The sequence below is a fragment of the Equus caballus genome, chromosome 2 (genome assembly GCF_041296265.1).
Source record: "Equus caballus isolate H_3958 breed thoroughbred chromosome 2, TB-T2T, whole genome shotgun sequence".
Taxonomy (NCBI): Eukaryota; Metazoa; Chordata; class Mammalia; order Perissodactyla; family Equidae; genus Equus; species Equus caballus.
The window spans coordinates 48,505,331-48,522,324 of NC_091685.1; the positions used below are offsets into that span (position 1 = coordinate 48,505,331).

At 64.1% G+C, this 16,994-nt stretch overlaps 2 protein-coding genes and 1 long non-coding RNA gene across 4 annotated transcripts; 2 read left to right on the forward strand and 1 right to left on the reverse strand.

Annotated features, from left to right (window-relative positions):
- Positions 1-1,332: 1,332 nt before the first annotated feature.
- Positions 1,333-6,968, forward strand: TNFRSF4 (TNF receptor superfamily member 4). Of its 2 annotated transcripts, XM_001503562.6 has the most exons (7): positions 1,333-3,727; positions 4,005-4,127; positions 4,588-4,689; positions 5,015-5,081; positions 5,745-5,941; positions 6,091-6,219; positions 6,312-6,968. In XM_001503562.6, exons 1-7 carry the CDS (start codon positions 3,580-3,582, stop codon positions 6,380-6,382), a joined length of 837 nt encoding a protein of 278 aa, XP_001503612.3. In that variant the 5' UTR covers positions 1,333-3,579; the 3' UTR covers positions 6,383-6,968. The 2 variants fall into 2 exon arrangements, with proteins under 2 accessions (XP_001503612.3, XP_005607657.1); XM_005607600.4 differs by lacking the exon at positions 6,091-6,219.
- A 709-nt stretch (positions 6,969-7,677) lies between these two features.
- Positions 7,678-12,244, reverse strand: LOC111772484 (uncharacterized). The gene is made up of 2 exons (XR_002806372.2): positions 11,952-12,244; positions 7,678-8,033 (listed from the first exon to the last, which is right to left on the reverse strand). It is a non-coding gene; the product is annotated as an uncharacterized lncRNA (long non-coding RNA).
- TNFRSF18 (TNF receptor superfamily member 18) lies at positions 11,971-14,737 on the forward strand. Its single transcript, XM_023636061.2, has 5 exons — positions 11,971-12,291; positions 13,156-13,275; positions 13,799-13,886; positions 13,994-14,196; positions 14,264-14,737. The coding sequence occupies exons 1-5, from the start codon at positions 12,135-12,137 to the stop codon at positions 14,386-14,388; spliced, it is 693 nt and encodes a 230-aa protein (XP_023491829.1). The 5' UTR covers positions 11,971-12,134; the 3' UTR covers positions 14,389-14,737.
- The last annotated feature ends 2,257 nt before the right edge of the window (positions 14,738-16,994 follow it).

Genomic DNA, 16,994 nt, shown 5'->3' on the forward strand with positions numbered 1-16,994 from the left:
GAGCATGTGGTGGGAGTGAGGTCTCTGCAGTGGGCTGGGCCCGTGTGGGTGGGTCGGTAGTGAGCAGGTGTGTGACGCTCGGGCAGACAGAGGTGCAGGCTGAGCCCGGGGCCCTGCTGGACGCTTAGGATGGAGACTGGGCATATGGGTGACGGACATTTGTGCCCTAGGGTCACCGTGAGCCTCCCTGAGTCCTGGGCCAGGGGTTAGGAGCCTTGGCAGCAGAGACCAGCACCAGAGGGTGGGCGGCCCCCACATGGCCCCTGGTATGGGGAAGGTCACCCTAGAGTGGAGCACTGCCTGCCAGACCCCGAGCTTCCTCAACCTCAGGGCCCACTATTGTTTGTCTACTTGGCAGGAGAAAAAGATATTTCTCCCGGTTGGTGGGAGATGGGCACACACGCCACGCATGCCAGACCACTCGGACCCTCTCTCACCCTGAGGCTCAGGGAGGGCTGACCCCGCTGTGGGCCTGCCCCGGCCTCCGTGGCCGCGCGGAATTTCCCGCAGGTGGGCTGGGTGCTCTCACCTGTGCCCGCGATCCTGCCGGTGGGGACTTCCCAGCTCAGCCCTGCGGGAGGCCCCCCGCCCGAGACTTTCTGTTTTTCACTTGACTCACTGTGAGCGGCTCGGTGGAAAGGATGCCACGCAGGAGCAGCCGGATGGCCGGGCTGGGGGAGGGGCTCGGGGCTTCCAGCCGCGCCCTGCCCCTGCCCCCCACCCCCCCCCCCCCCCCCCCGGCCCCGGTGGCCACCAGCTTGGAGGCTCTCCAAGCCCCAGCTAGTGTAGGGTTTTGGTGGCGATTCCATACGCAGCTGTGATCGATTGGACCCTCAACTCCGTCCCGGCCCCCTCCCCTCCAGAGGTTGGGGTGGGTGGGCAGTTCCCACCCTCCAGTCCTGCCCTGGTGTTTCTGGGGACCAGCCCATCCTCAGCAGCCATCCAGGGCCCTGGCCCCCCATCACCCCAGCAGCATCCCAGAGACTCTTCTCACCCAGGATCCTGGGGGTTTTACGAGCTGTGTGCCAGGAAGTGGGGATGAAGACTAAATATTTTTTATACCACGAAGTGTCCCAGCTCCACCTGACTCTTCCATTTGCACCTGACACCTTGTGATCACAAGATTCAGGAGATAGGGGACTGAGTATGGTTGGGGGGCCTCGTTTGGGGAGCTCCCCTCCTAGAGCGTGGGCCTAGGTGTCCGAGTCTTTCAGAGGCTGCAGAGGTGGCTCAGGGCACAGCCAGGAGCAGCACCACATCCCTCCCCGTGTCCCCATCTTACAGACAGGGAAGAGATCCTAGAAATGCGGGAGAGTCGTTCCCCGAGGGCTTGACAATGAGAAAATGGGGAAGAACTGAGGATTGAGAGGACCGGAGGCTCTGCTGACTAGGAGAGCTTGTCGTCCCCCGAGGGAGTGGTCCAGAACGGCTGCTTCCAGGCCGGGGTGGTGGGATAGACTAGCTGGCTTCAAAGCCCAGCTCCCCACTGACGCGGGAAGTGGGAAGCAAGAGTTCCTACCATCCTGTGTCTTGATTTCCTCCTGTGAAAGGGGCAAGCACAGGCTTTTTCGCCCCACGCCAGAGCCTGAAAGGGAGCCGTGGAGTTTCCAGAGTCCCCGTTGTCACTGCTGCCCACCCGCCATGCAGACCCCTGCACAATGTGCTCCACTTCTCCAACAGGAATTCACAGATGACCAATCAATTGGTGGATTGCTGGGGCCACCGTGGCCCCTGGCCCCGGCCCTGCTCACCTGCCTGAGCCTTTTTAAGTGAATGGTTGGACAGGTGATCCTGTGCCGCGGTTAAGACTTAAAGGTACAAAAACAACGCAGTGTAGCCTCCCCAGCCTCAGGGGCTCCCAGCTACGTCAGAGAGAACTGCGTGTGAAAGAAAACTCACGCATGTGTGCACGTGTGTGTGTGTGTATGTGCTCCTTCCCTTTACACACCATAGTGACTCAGCACACGGGCCCTCCCAACCTGTCCTGGGACTGCCCAGTCCGATGCCGAGGATGCCCAGTGCTCCATGGGATGGTCGCCTGGGTCCTTCCAGCCTCTCCCTCTCCTGCGGTGCTGCGGGAAGTCCCCAACCCAGGATGGGTGTGGGGTGGGGCAGGGAGACCCTGATGCAGCCCTCAGAGTTTTCAGGGAGGCAGGGTTGGCCCGGCCACTAGAGGGGACATGGCCCTCCTCCAGGCCCTGTCTGGCCAAAGGGGTCAGAGTGGGCGCCGACAGTTTGTCCTCATGGGACCCCCAGATGCATACCCAGGTGCCCACAGGAGCAGACACGTCCTGGCACACGGGGCCAGTGACACACGTGTGCCGCACACCTATGGCCACAGGCTTGCACCTGTTCCCAGGCCCACGCGTCACATCCAGGATTCAGGGCAGGCTGCTCAGCAGCGTGTGGAGTCTGCCCGGGTGTCTGCTAACAATGCCGCGGATGGGGTGGCTTCAGGACAGATGTGTCTTGGCTCCCCGTCCTGGGGGCTGGACATCTGAGGTCGTGGGCAGGGCTGGTTTCTCCTGACGCCTCTGTCTCTCTGTGTACTCTCCTGGGGTCTCACCCTCTGCTTATAAAGACATGAGTCCTCTGGGGTCAGGGCCACCCTCGTGACCTCGTCCAACCTAATCACCTCCTTAGAGGCCCCACCTCTGAGTACGTGTAAATTTGGGGACACATTCAGCTGCTCACACACTAGCACACACTTGCATGCACTCACACATGCCCTCATGCCTTCACACATGCACACTCACCCTGTGGGCACTGGTCATGAGGACACCTGGGCTGGTGACCAGACTCTGGAGCCTGGGGCACTGCTGTCCCTCCCCTGGCAGCTGATGTTGGGGAGAAGGTCCAGACTGTGAAGGGACATGTCTCCCGACTCCTTGTGCTGCCTCAGTTTACCGATGGGCGCTGTGCATCCTTTTGCCCAGGGGGTGAGGATTGGCATGAACGTGGTCTTCTGCAGGGGGTTGCAGGAGCAGCCCCTCACTCATCCTCATGAGTGTGCCCTGTTCAGGGAAAGTGGGTGCCCAGAAGGGGGGAGCTAGGTGGAGGGGCCTGAGACCACCCTGGTTCAGGCAGCTCGGCTGGGCTGGGCAGGGTAGGGGGCAGCCAGGGCATCTGGCCAAAAGGGCTCCACCTTCCCTGTGAGAGGGGAGTGGGAGGAGTCTAGTGTGTGGGGTGGGTGCAGACCAGATGGGCTGGAGGATCCGGCCTGGCGCCTTGGCGGGGTCCGTACTTTGGCCCCAGGTCTGCACGCTGCAGGAGGGGTCTGGGTTGGTGCCCAGTTGCTGGCTGGGCTGAGCCCGAGATCACTGGGTATAGTTGAGGGGCTGGGGGCCCGAGGGGCTGGGGACCCCAGGGCCCAGGGCAGAGGAGAAAGCCACAGTCTGTTGGGGGGCTGCCCAGACAAGCTGCTTTTCCGCCACCGGCCTGGGTCTGGGGGCACCAGCCCTTCCTGGGGCCTCGTTCCTCCTGGCCCCCTCCTCCTCCTGCCCGCCCCACCCCTCCCCCGCAGCCCTTATAGCCACATCCTGCAAGGAAAAACCCCAGACTCCTGCGCCGCCAGCGGAGATGAGGATGTGTGTGGAGGCTCAGCGGCCCAGGGCACCCTGTGCAGCCCTCCTGCTCCTCGGACTTGTGCTGGGCGCTGCAGCCGGGCAAAACTGTGTTGGGAACACCTACCCCAGTGGCGGCAGGTGCTGTCAAGAGTGTGATCCAGGTGAGTGGCCTGGCCATGGAATCGGGGAGGGGCACCTGCAGGGACACGGGGACATGGCTATGAAGGACATGGGGATGAGAGGACAGGGGACATGGGGACAGGACACTTAGATGGGGTCACAGGGCACAGGTGTTGTGGGGCAAGTGGACTCAGGGTGACAGGGTGCTGGGTGACCTGGAGCCAGACCTGGGACATTGGGCCAGCCAGAGGCTGGGCAGGGCTGCCAGGATGGGAGGGCCCGGCTGCGCCGAGTCCCGACCCTGGCCTCCCGCTACAGGGTACGGGATGGAGAGCCGCTGCACCCAACGCAAGGACACGGTGTGCCTCCCGTGCAAGCCCGGCTACTACAACGAGGCCACAAACTACGAGGCCTGCAAGCCCTGCACCCAGTGCAACCAGAGTGAGTGCCCAGCCCGCCGCACCCTGGCCCGCCCAGCACCCACCTTCACAGAAGCCACAGAAACAAACCCTAGACCACAGGGCGTCTGCTCCGCCCTGGGGGTCCCGTGAGCAGCCGAGGCATCCCCCAGGGGCATCTCCCTCCTCCCATGGGGGCTGAGGCCACGTGGAGCATGTGTGGGCCACACGGCCTGTCGGGGATTAGACCTGGGAGCCAAGGGCCACAGAGGGTCCCACTGCAGGCTGGAGGGAGTGTGGGGAGGGAGGCTGGAGCTGCCACAGGGCCGTCCCCGGGGCAATGTGGCCAGGAGGGACACGGTGTCCAGGGATTGGAGAGAACCAGGGGCCAGCAGGCTGTGAGGGGGCAGCTGGTCTGGGGAGGCTGCTGCGGACCCCGGGCCTCAGGTCTCCAGCCTGCTTGGCATCCCGGTCACCCTGCCAACTGTGCCCCGCCGCCTCAGGAAGTGGGAGCGAACCCAAGCAGAGATGCACATCCACACAGGACACCGTCTGCCGCTGCCGGCCTGGCACTCAGCCCAAGCATGGCTACAAGCTGGGAGTTGGTGAGCCAGGGGTGGGGGGCAGCATGTGCCTGAGGGGGCCCTGGGAAACGTCTAAGAGAGGCACATCCTTACGTTACATGCTGTCACTTCCCCATTTAACACAACTGTCACCCCAGGCCAGGCCAAATGCCACTTCTCCAACAGGTCTGCCAAGATGGGGGTAGGGGGATCTGGATCAGGGCCAGTGGGAGGAATGTGGGCAGGGAGAGGCTTCTGGGGCCCATGGGGGGTGAGTGCCCACAGGCCCAGCCCCCAGTAGCTGCAGCATCCAGGCCCCCAGAGCAGCTGCAGATGGGCAGAGCCTGTCCTGCTGTCTTTGTTGCAGACTGTGCCCCGTGCCCCCCAGGACACTTCTCTCCGGGCAACAACCAGGCCTGCAAGCCCTGGACCAAGTGAGTCTCCTAGGGCTGGAGGGCTCAGGTGGCCTAGGTGCCTTGGAACGGGGGGCCAGGCCAAGGAGCAGGAAGCCACTGGCTGGGGGAGCTCCTGGCCCCTGCCCCCTACAATGGCCCCGGCTCCCATGACCCCTGGCCTTCCACGGCCCCTGCCCCCATGCTCCTGCCACTGGCTTTCCTGCTGGGCTGGAGTGGGGAGCCTGTGTGATCCCAGCCCAGGCCCCGGGAGCATGTGAGACCCTCCCCCCCACAGCTGGGAGGCTCCTGTCTTTGCAGGGCATACGTGGTGGGGGCAGGAAGAGAAGAGCCAGCCTGGGTCGGGAGTGTAAGGTGCAGGTGGCAGAAGATCAGGAGCAGCCAGTGTGGGGAGCAGAGGGAACAAGAAGGAATGGGGGGATGAGGGTGTGGGAGGCAGAGCAGGGGGCTTTGGAGACCCTGCAGGGTGGGATGAGGTTTCCTGGGGGGTGGGGGCCTGGGCAGGGTCCTTGGCCTCTCTCCTGGCCACATTTGGTCTGGAATCTGATGCTGCCTGAATGACCCAGGGTGGACCCCCCATGGTTCCTCACATCTCCTTAGTCCTGTCCCAGTCCTGGGCCCATCTGATCGATTGGGTAGGAGTCAAGGGGCCTCTGGCCTGATGAACACCCCTGCCCCCCTCAGCTGTACCTCGGTGGGAAAGCGCACTCTGCAGCTGGCCAGCAATAGCTCGGATGCTGTCTGTGAGGACAGAAGCCCTCCAGCCACACCACCCTGGGAGACCCAGGGTCCCCCAGCCTGGGCCCCCACCACCCAGCCCACCACTTCCTGGCCTAGGGTCTCACAGGGGCCCTCCACGCCCCCCACAGAGCCTCCCAGGGGTAAGTGGGCCTGGCCTCACCCCAGTAGGGCCTTCCTTCAACCCAAAATGGGGGATGGGGGGAGCTGCCCTCTTGCCTCACTAGGGCCCTCCTGTGGTGGACCCTGTCCTGTGGTGGACCCCACCCCAGCAGGCCCTGCCTCCCCGCAGGCCCTGAGCTGGCCGCCATCCTGGGCCTGGCCCTGGGCCTGGGCCTACTTGCCCCCGTGGCTGCTGTGCTGGCCCTGTTCCTGCACCACAGGGCCTGGAGGCTGCCACCCAACGTCCCCAAGCCCCCCGGTGAGTGCCCACCATGGGCCCCAGCCCAGCTGCCTCCTGGAGGGGTGAGACCCCTGCCCACCTCCCACCTATCATGCCTTCCTCCTCCCCAGGAGGAAACAGCTTCCGGACCCCCATCCAAGAGGAGCATGCTGATGCAAACTCCACCCTGGCCAAGATCTGAGCAGCGTCTGCTGGGGTGGAGCCAGTGCCTCCTCTCCAGGCTGGGGCCCCAGAGGGTCCACCGGATCTCATGGGCAGTGGGAGCACTCCCAGGTGCAGGCCGCTGCACCCCATCACCCCATTGCCCCATCACCCCATTGCCCTATCATCCCAACACCATCACTCCATCACCCCAACAACCCACTGCCCATTACCCCAACACCTCATCACCCCATCACCCCTTTGCCCCATCACCTCATTGTCCCATCGCCCTGTCACCTCATCAACCTATGACCCATAACCCCATCACCCCATTGTCCCATCACCCCATTATCCCATCACCCGTCACCCCCTTGCCCTGTCACCCCATCACTTAATCACTTCATCAGCCCATCAGCCCATTGTCCCATACCCCATTGCCCATGGCCCCATAACACTATGATCCCATTGCCCCATGACCCTGTGACCTTGTCACCCCATGGCCCCAGTGCCTGTCACCCTGCCCTGCTCCGTTTTAGGTGCTCCTGGGCTGGCCCCCTAGGGCTCTGCTATGTATGCTGTGCATACTCCCTGCTCAGGGTGGTGCCCCAATAAATGACGTTGGCAGATGTGGGTCTCTGATGGCACCAGGGGGCTGGGGTGGGGTCTCCAACCGACGAAGGGGTGTGGGGCAGGGGGCTCGAGTAGACCACTCCGAGACCCCAGGGCCGCTGTCCTTCCCCATTCTCTGGGCCCATCCCAGTCCCTGTGTGTAGGGGAGGCCAAAATAAATGTGCTGGGAGAGGGACAACGCTATCGGCTTGTTGGGCAAATGCAGAAGCCGCTAATGCGACTAGATCCTGACCCTGGGGGAGTGGACCCACGGCCCTGCACTGGGGCCAGTCGAGAGGGCATGGGCAGGGATCCTGGGCAGGTGCTAGTGGTGGGAGCCTGAGGCCCTGGTCCCAAACGGGGCATTTGAGGACCACCCTCGTGTCTCCGTGTGCCCCTCTGAGGAGAGAGAGCGAGTGTCCGTTTCTTCTTTCTCCTGGCCCCTCAGGACCTGCGCCCTGCTAAACCTGAGTGCGTGGTGACCCCCAAGACTCCCCACCAGTGCCCGCAGGGCCCCACGTCCCCCAGGGTCCACTTGGTGTGCTCTGGGTCCAGGGCCGAGTGCCACTGGGGAGTCCCTGGTAGTGGGTGGCGCTCACACTCCCAGGCCATGGGTGGGCCTGAAGGTAGCAGCCACTTTGGGGAACTGGTTGTGCTACCAGACACAAACACAGGTTCCTTACCAGCCACACCAGAGGGGCCAGACAAGAAACTGGAGCGCCAGGCTGATGGCAAGGCAGGGGGTCTATTTCGGGTGACCTCAGCTGGGAGACGAGAGTAAGCCCTCAAATTCATTTCCCAGAAAGATGAGAGGTAGGGGTTTTAAAGGTTGCGAGGAGTGCAGCTGCTTGTGGGGAGGGAGCCTGTGGCGGTGCTGGCGGGCGCCTTCCCACCAGCCTGCGTTTGGCCTTGTGAGGCTCCTTGCAGGGAGACATGCCAGAGAGGGGCGTCCGCAGGTGGGTGTCCTCGGCTGTCTGCCTCCCTGGTGGGTGGTGGATACTGGCGCCAGGAAGCCGAGGAGTTGGGGTCTGGGGAGCTTCAGCTGCTTGCTCTTCGCTGGATATCAGTTTCCCTGTAACAAACTTCAAGGATACAAAGGTCAAAGAAACTGATATTTACAGGAGAACATAACTCAAAGAAGCAGTGAGGGGGTTGAGCGCCTTTGACTCTGACACCACACGTGCTGGGTTAATGCCGGGCAACTGGTACGAGGGCCGCATCACTTCTGTCCACTGGGGCGTGAACAAACACGTGCATAGCAGCTTTATGCAAAAAGCTCCCAAAGTGGAAAAGCTGGAGCGTCCACTGAGAGCAGAGTGGACAAGGACAGTGCAGCACGCTCAGAGGGGGCCGGCCGGCCAGCACTGAGGGTGGGTGCTCCTGCTCCACGCAGCACCTCCCGGTGTGGAGGCAAGGCCAAGGGGCAGCGAGCCACCCGCCGTCTGGGGCCAGAGCCCGCCCTGGGCTGCAGGCGGGCCTTGGGCCAGCGTCCTAGAACATGGGTGCCCACTGGTGAAAGGCCCTTCGCCACGCACGTTGCACCTGGTTTAAAAAGCTCCCCTGAAGCCGAGGCTGAAGAGTGCACAGGAAGCCCGATCAGCCGCAGGAGCTCAATGGGTGTGTGACCAACCCGCGTGAGGGAAACCACAAGCCACGACTCACGTCCTCGCGGCACGGGAGGCGAAGGCCCCACCCTCGGTGTTTGTACTGTACCACGAGCCAGAAAGAAAACGCCACCCAGGCGTGAGAGGCTGGCTCTACTGGTGAGTGAGAGCCCTGGAGGCCCTGGCACCTTTGCACGGGTTCACTGTGACCGTGTGCGGCCTCCTGGCAGGCGGCCTGGCAGGCTCCCCTCTGGCTCCCTCACTCTCCCGCTGCCCCCTCCCGCTCCTGCTGGCCGAGGCCCTCCAGTCCCACTGACTAGGACTTGCCTTCTGTGTGGCAGAGCAGAGAAAGGTTCTCGACCCCCCGCCGCCTCCTGCTGGGGTATCCTGATGGTGCCAGGTGGTGAATGCCCTTCACGGCTGGCGGCATCTCTCAGCCAAAGGCCTCCTGACGGACACTTGGTCCGTGAGGACTCAGGGCTCTGCTTTAGGCGGAACCCCAGCGCCCCCAGCCTCTCCTTGTTTCTTGGGTCAGCTTTCTCCCCAAAGTCGCCGCAGAGGCCCATCCAACCCCTCTCTCCTTGAACCCTTCCCTTGAACCTCCCGCTGCTGTGAAGGGAAGACCGAGCCATCCTGCATCTGGCCAGCAGCGTCTGCCCGTCCCTGGCCTCTGGAGCAGGATTCAGCAGGGGGCAAAACTACGTCATCCCTGCCCTTGAGACAGGCAGCAGTTGGCACCACTGACTCCAGGGCAGCACAGAGGCTAGGGGTCCCCAGGAGGGGCTGTGGGGCTGGGGGCTGGGGGGCTGGGTCCTTGGGGCCTGGAAGGTTGAAGGTCATGGGAAAGAACCTCCCCGCCAGACCTCCCATCTCTCCCCCAGCCAGGCTCCTTGTCCAGCCCGCTGTTTCGTCTGCCTCACAGATGTTGGTCACCTGCTCTCAGCTTCCACACTGCCCCTGAGCACACTCCCCACCCGGCCCCTCCGCCAGGGCCCGCCTGGTGCCCCCTCCTGCCCTGCTGGGTGTGCCCCTGGGCTCTCTCCACACCCACCATGGCCTCTCTGGTTAACGCCAGGGCTCCCTGTGAACCCTCAGCTGCCATGAACGTGTGTTACTCGTGGGAGCTGAAACGCTCATAAAGCATTGGAAAATACAGACAAGCAGATAAAAATCTCCTCTCGCCCCACTGCCCGGTCACAGACACTCGCTCACTCACGCAGCCTGCGGCTGGGCCGGGAGGGGCCTTCCGGAGTTGCTGGGACAGGAAGGCCGACGCCAGCACTGACATTTTGCTGGCGTCACTCTTGCCTCTGGAGGGCCCCACTCACAGCCACCATCTCTGTGGGCACAGGATTCAGGCGCTCTGATGTCCGTGGCGTGTGATGGTTGTCACGAAGGGCCGGGCCCCACCCGCGGACAACCTCCCCTCCTGGTGCCTGCTGGGCCGGGCCGGCCTCTCCCCACAGGACCCCACAGTGGATGTCCTCCTGCCCAGCCCAGCTTCCTCCTCTGCACCTTCGCACCCCCCACACCACTTCCAGAAGGTTCTAACTCTGTCCCTGCTTCCAGAAGGACCGGCCAATGCACGACATGGTCTGGCAAGCATCATTTGTAGGGGATTTATCATAATTTCTTGGGCCACAGTATACTGGGCATTTACCTTGGGTGACCCTGTGCTGGCACAGACCTGACTTCTCAGGCCTTTAAAATGGGCAGCGGAAGAAGGTCCAGAATTGCCCATTTCTCCGCCTCTACCCAGCGTCCAGGTCAGGCCAGATGGCCTCCCTTCCCGTCCTGTCCCAGCGCTCAGACCCACCTTCCCACCGAGGAGCTGAACAGAGACCCTGGGGCTCCTCAGAGAGGGCCTCTGGACCCCCGGCCCTCTGGCAGCCTGGAGCTGCCACCACCCTGGAGTCCCCCCCCCCTTTCTCTGAGGAGAGGCTGGAGAGCAAAGCGGAGTCACCAACTGCTCGTTCTTGTCGGTTCCTTCGGAAGAAGGACGCTTGTTGCCCCAGGTGAGGTGGCGGCTGCAGGTCTCGAAGGGGCTTGAATAAGTTCTCTTGGGTTTGCCCACATTGTGGCTGTCACCACACCTCCAGCCATGGGCGCAGCCATGGTCACACCCTGAGGCTCCTGCCCCGCTCCCCGAGCATTTCAGCTCCCCCTGCACCTCTGCTGGAGGGAAATAAGCTGGGCAATCCAGAGAGGCTTACTGGAGGAGGCAGCGCCACAGAACCCCTCCATGCCACATGGGGAAACTGAGGCTCAGAGAGACAAGGGACAGCCTCACGGTGAGCTCTCTGTGGCTCGAGAGCTCCGTCAGGGGCCCTCCACAGCCTCCAAGGAGACTGGATTTGTCTGAGGAGATCTGGGTTGGAGCTGGTCCAGTGGTCAGAGCTGGACCTGGACAAGCTGCCTCCTCCCCGAGCTTCAGGTCCTTGAGGTTCAATCCTTGCCCTGGCGTCTCCTCGCCAGCCCTTTCCAGCACCCCAAGTCCCGAGGAGGTGCCTGGGCTGAGGGTGTGACGGGGCTCCCAGGGGCTCTAAGCCCTGATGGGCTCCGTCCTGTGGTGCGGATCCGCCAGGGCGGGCGTGGGCTCAGGTCTGGGGCTTCACAGAGGATGAGGGACTTCATTCCATCTCCTTTTGGGGTCCCTGAAGATCTTTGAAAGCCTGTGGGGCCTCCCGAGAAAGCTGGAGGTGGGAAGGGGCCTCAGCCAGGAGGGAGGGGGCACAGCAAATTGCCCCGCTGGGGGATCCCCTGAGAGCCCGACCCTGGGCGCTGCCCACCTGCGATGACTCAGGACATCGTCTGCCACCCGCCTCCTGCACCGACCCCACGGCCCTCGCCCACACCCCATCCCTCCAGACCTGGTGGCCACAGGATTTGCATAGAAAACATTCTGACCCCCCCACCCTCGCGCCCCCTGTGACACGGCTGGGGATGTAGTTGTGTCCCCCCCACAACACACACACACGCACACACATTTGGGACATATTTAGTTTCTACGTGGGAATTCCTGGGCAAAAGGCATAAACACTTAGGGCCCCCCAGATCACCCTGCAGTGTGTCTCCTGAACACCCCCTCCTCACCTGAAGCCTGTCCTGAGACCCCGCCCCCTTGAGGGTCCCACCCGGGTCCGTACATTTTTAAAAAAATACACTTTATTTTTTAGAACAGTTTTAGGTTCACAGCAAGACTGAGGGGAAGGTACAGAGATTCCCATATCCCCCCACATGCAGCGCCTCCCCCACTGTCCACACCCCACAGAGGGACGTTGGTTACAGCTAAGGCCCTGCACCCACAGGGCATCGTCTCCCAGAGCCCACAGCTTGCAGTGGGGTCGCGGGGCGCCGTGCATTCTGAGGTTTCGACAAATGTGAAATGACACGTACCCACCATTACAATCACACATAGTAGCTCCTCCGGAGTCGCGGGTGTTGGAGGTCCCGCTGGGAACACCTTCTCGCCCCTTGGGGCGCGGCAGAGGCGCGGCTGCGGACAGGTTTGGGCGTGTCCCGCTGGGGGGCGGAGCCGGGCCTCCTAAATTCCGCGGCTCAGAGGGGGCGGCGGGGGCCATGCGGGCGAGGGGCTCGCGGGTGGCCCTGTGCGGCCTGACGCTGCTGTGCGCGCTCGGCCTGGGCCACCGCGCCGCCGGGGGTCCCAGCTGCGGGCCCGGCCGCCATCTGCGTGGGACGGGGACCGACGCGCGCTGCTGCCGCTCCTGCGCCCCGGGTAAGGCGCCCAGCCCGAGGGCCACCTGCAGCGCCCCCTGCCCGTGCTCAGACCCGGCCCGCGGCGGCGGCCGGCAAGCTTTCCGGGTCCAGAGCCCTGGGTCCCAGAGCAGTCTCGCGGGGGGAGGCGGCGCTCGATCGTCTCAGGCCAGTGGCCCCAGGAGGAGACAGGGGCCAGGGCTGCGGGACCCTTTCCCAAGACCCTGCTGGGGTCCCGAGGTGGAGGAGGGCTGTCCTGGTTCCTACTGAGTGGGAAGTGAGCCCTTGGCCATCACCCAGACCACTGCCTGCCCAGTTTGGGGTCACAGCCCACCGCCTTCTGCCTCACCGCCCCCTGCCTCCCACCTGGGTGAGGGGCAGGTGGAATGTGCCAGTCTGGGGACAAATATTGCAGGAAAACAACCCAGAGCGTCACCTGCTGGGGCCTGGGCGGGTGAGAAGGGGAGGCTGTGTGGTGGGAGTGGTGGACAGTGATGCAGGGAAGGACAGGCAGGCCACCTCCAGGGGCATGGCTGCTGGGGGCAGTGCAGGAGGGGCACAGGCCCCAGGTGACTCTCGTGTCCACAGGGTCAGCTCCTGTCACATGCCGAGTCACAGTCACCCTGGGTGGGAGTATCTTCAGGACAGTGGGGGGATGCAGCCAGGCCCTGTGGGCTGAGGAGCTGGGCATCCAGGACGGGCGGACACTGCTGGTCCAGTGCAGAGTCCTGGCTCCCAGACAGGTGCCTCTGCCCCCTGGGGCTGCCTGAGGCGGGGGGCTCCAGGCTGCCCTGCCTGACACCTCGTTCCTGTGGAAGGCTGGCGGGAGCCCCAGGGAGGGAGGGCTCGGCCCAGCTGCTGAGAGGGCTGGCGTGCCTCCCTCCAGGCGAGGTCTGTCCTGAGCAGAACTGCACGTGTGTCCAGCCTGAGTTCCACTGTGCCGACCCGCGGTGCACAAGCTGCCAGCACCACCCATGCCCGCCAGGCCAGGAGGCACAGCCCCACGGTAAGGTGCTGGCGGCTGCTCCCCAAGCAGGCCAAGGGGGCGGACCAGGGGTGCAACCAGAGCTCGTGGGGCAGGTGTCTGGTGAGTGGTGTGTAAGTGTGGAAGGACTGGCATGTCCTCGGGCAGCAGACGCCAGCATCGCAGGTGCCACAAAACCCAAGTGTCGGGGCTGCTCTGTCGCTTAGCACCACGGCCCGAGTTTGAGTCATGGCACCTGCTGCCCGTGCAGCTTTGGGGAGTCCTTCCCGCTCAGCCTGGGTTTCTCTGTCCAGAGTGAGGGTCCTGATGCCCCCGGGAGCCTCCATGCAGCCCAGGCTCGCAGCCGCAGGTCCTCCGAGGCTGCTGCCCCATGACGCCTGCCCTGGAATGGGGCGCACGTGGCGCTGGTGTACCCCGGGTCCCAGCACTGCGAGCGTCAGAGGCCTCTGTCAAATGGACGAGGGTGTGGGGTTGTTCTGCTGGACCCCAGACAGACCCCGCTTGAGCCACCCCAAAGCCTGAGTGTCGGTCTGTCTGTTTCCAGGGAGTTTTCGTTTTGGCTTCACATGTGTGGACTGTGCTGCAGGGACCTTCTCTGGGGGTCGCGAGGGCCGCTGCAAACCGTGGGCAGAGTGAGTCCTGGGCGCCCCAGCCGGCCGGGCAGTCGAGCCCACACTGAGGGAGGGGTCTCTCCTGTCCCTCCTGGGCTGACCAAGGACTCTGTGTCCTTGTGTCCCAGCTGCTCCCAGTTTGGGTTTCCCACCACATTCCCCGGGAACAAGACGCACAATGCCGTGTGCAGCCCATGGCCGCTGCCCACTGAACCACACGACCTGCTGACTGTCGTCCTCCTTGTGGTGGCCACTTGCATCCTGATCCTGACTGTGGCCCAGGTTGGCCTGCACGTCTGGCAGCTGAAGAGGCAGCGAGGATGCCCCACAGGTCAGTGGTGCCCTGGGGCAGGGGAGGTGGACCTCCGGCCGCCCTGCTGACCACAGCCCCTCTGCAGAGACCCAGCTGCTCCTGGAGGCACCACCACCAGCTGAGGATGCCTGCAGCTGCCAGTTCCCTGAGGAGGAGCGGGGGGAGCAGCTGTCAGAGGACAAGGGCCAACTGGGGGACCTGTGGGTGTGAGGCCTGGCCATCCTCCGTCAGTGGACCCCGAGCCAGACCCTCCCAGGAGCCCTCCCAGGGCTGGCCCTCAGGAGCAAGGACTCTGTGCCCTGCTTCGGGCCCGGCCCTGCTCCCCACGATGGTGGAAGTGGGTGGGGTGGTGACTAGGACTAGTCCCCCGGACCATGCAGAAGAGGCAGCAGCAGTGACCGGACACCATGGGCGACACAGACATATCGGTGGCTGCCTCTGTCCCTTGGCAGCCCTGCTGGGGTGGGGTCTGTGGGCCCCTGTTCTCAGGATGGGAGGCCGTGCCCAGCACAGGAGCTGGCTGCAGGCGGCACTCAATAAACACTGTTCAGTGATCTGAGTGGACGTGTGCTGGCGGAAGTAGGGCGACAGAGAGATGAGGTGAGGGCCCCAGGGCCTCCCCCAATGGTGCCCCAGTCCCCTCCCAGCCTAGGCAGGACTGCGGTGGGGCGGAAGTCGGGGTCATTCCAGCCCAGGGTGCAGCGCTCAGCAGGGACCATGGGGCTTGGAAAGCTTCCTGGAGGAGGGGTGCCATGCTGGACACCTGCCCTCTGTGCTCCACGCTAGCCTATCCAAACCCTCCCCCCGGCTGGTCTGCCTGTCACACGCTGGGACAGCTGGGTCCTGGGCCTGTGTCTGGTCTCTGGGCCACTGCTGCTCTGGACTCTGGGTTCTGGGCTGGCTGCCCAGCCTGCTGGCCCCTATGAGGTGCCTGCCCTATGTCATTCAGGCCTGAGTCCAGGGCAAGGTCAGTCTCTACACCCACACTTCCTGGTGGGCAGGGCAGCTCCCTTTCTCCCTGCCCTGCTCCCTCGGGCCATGGTTCCGGGTCCCGCCCAGTGGAGGTGAGCAGCACCCTCCTCGCCTCCTGGACAGGCTGACACCCCACAGAGAACTGATAAGGACTCCTTGGCACAGCCGTCCAGGGCGTGGCTGGCGGGCCGGTGGAGACTGGTGTCAGTAGCAGTGCCCTCAGGTGCAGCACACCACACCTGGCCACCTGCCTGCAGCCCCAACGCTCCAGCACCCCTCTCCTGTGTCTTCCCCGGGACACACAGACACAGAGCCTGTGTCCTCCCCTCCACCTGCACGCGGCCCGGGAGAGCCTCCCCAGCTCATCGGTCCTCACCCCATTCCAGTCCCCGTGGCAGGGGGCCGGGTGGGCCAAGCAGCTGGTAGCAGGTGGGGGAAGAGGGGATCTGCATGGGTCCCTCCTGGCGCATCACCCCACTGGCCTAGCACAGCACAGCCCAATTCTGCCCCTTGAAGGACGACTCCTTCGTGACTTTACCCACAAGAGAAATACTCATCCCTGAGCACCTCCTCAGTGCCTCCTGGGTCCTGGGCTCTGGGACCCCGTGGAGCCTGAGTTCTGGGTGAGGATCCAGGCAAATTAGCTAACAAACAAAAACATGCCTGGTGAGCTGGTTGGCCATTACGGGGACAGCGGGGGATGCAGTGCTGGCCACACCAGGTGGGGGGTGTGCTTCTGTCTCCAGGCCAGGTCTCCTGTCCTGCCCACCCCTCGCCCACCCTCCCTGGGGCAGCTGGCTGTCTTGGGGCTTGCTCCTTGCCTGGGTCACTTGACTGCCCCACCCCCACAGGGTGCTCACAGCTGGCCTGGACCCTCCCCAGGTGCCGCTCAGGCTGCCCCGGGGGTTGGGGGTCCCCAGGCCTGGCTCAGCTGCCCTGGCAGGGGCCCAGAGTCAGATTGTCCGCAGGCCTTCCTGAGAAACCGCTGGTGGCCTGCCCGCGATGGTCCCGAGGGGCCTCTCGGGTGATGCGTGGTAGGCTGACTCAGCCCGGAAACTCCTCGTGGGCGGCCTTCGTGGAGCCACGGTGCCCGGAATGTCAGCGAGGGGGCGTCAGGTCTGACGCAGAGTGGGGTGGGGGATTCCGAGGCCCAGGTCAGGCGAGGGTGGGGACGGAGTTGGATTCAGGCTCGGAGGAGGGTGGGAGGGTCTGGCTGGGCTTGGGGGGGCAGGAGGATTCTGGCTCAGGGAGCTCAGGGCTTTGGGGAGTCTCGGGAGCTTTTGCAGCATCCACCCCCTTCCCACCACAGACCCCCAGCAGGGATGCCCTCTACCCGACCTGGCTACACCTGCCCCATCTCATGGTCATCCCGGCTCCCTCGGCCCACTCCCACTTTCCCTCTCTCCTGGGCACACGTCCCTCCCCAGGCAGCCTCCTCAGAGTCCCCAGGGCCCCTCGATTTGCGAGCTCGGCTGGGCCCTCTTGTGCCCCAGCTCAGAGCCCCCAGAGCAGAGAGGGGATGAAGGGGCCCAGTCACGGTGATTCATAGGACAACTCTGCCTGTAAAGGGCCTGTGCAGGGCCCTGGGGGCACAAGGGCTGAGGCTGGAGGGTCAGTGGAGACCCCAGGGCATGGGTGTGCAGAGGCTATGCCAGGGGTCCTAGGAAGGGGTGGCCTCATCCAAGTTTGGAAGAGGGAATCGGTGTGCAATGGGGGGCAGCGCCTAGGGCAATGGGGGGGCTGCACGTGGGGAAGGGGTGAGGGCTGGTCTGAGATGAGGTGGTGCTGAGAGGCTCCCATCCCCCCTCAGCCTAGCCTCCTGCAGTGTGGCAGGTATGTGCCAC

Excerpts from the sequence above, each read along its gene's own strand:
- TNFRSF4 (XM_001503562.6), top strand. The coding sequence starts at position 3,580 with ATGAGGATGTGTGTGGAGGCTCAGCGGCCCAGGGCACCCTGTGCAGCC. Across the intron at positions 5,082-5,744 it reads GCCTGCAAGCCCTGGACCAA|CTGTACCTCGGTGGGAAAGC; the intron begins GTGAGTCTCCTA and ends TGCCCCCCTCAG. Across the intron at positions 5,942-6,090 it reads CCCCACAGAGCCTCCCAGGG|GCCCTGAGCTGGCCGCCATC; the intron begins GTAAGTGGGCCT and ends GCCTCCCCGCAG.
- TNFRSF18 (XM_023636061.2), top strand. The coding sequence starts at position 12,135 with ATGCGGGCGAGGGGCTCGCGGGTGGCCCTGTGCGGCCTGACGCTGCTG. Across the intron at positions 12,292-13,155 it reads CTGCCGCTCCTGCGCCCCGG|GCGAGGTCTGTCCTGAGCAG; the intron begins GTAAGGCGCCCA and ends GCCTCCCTCCAG. Across the intron at positions 13,887-13,993 it reads CGCTGCAAACCGTGGGCAGA|CTGCTCCCAGTTTGGGTTTC; the intron begins GTGAGTCCTGGG and ends CTTGTGTCCCAG.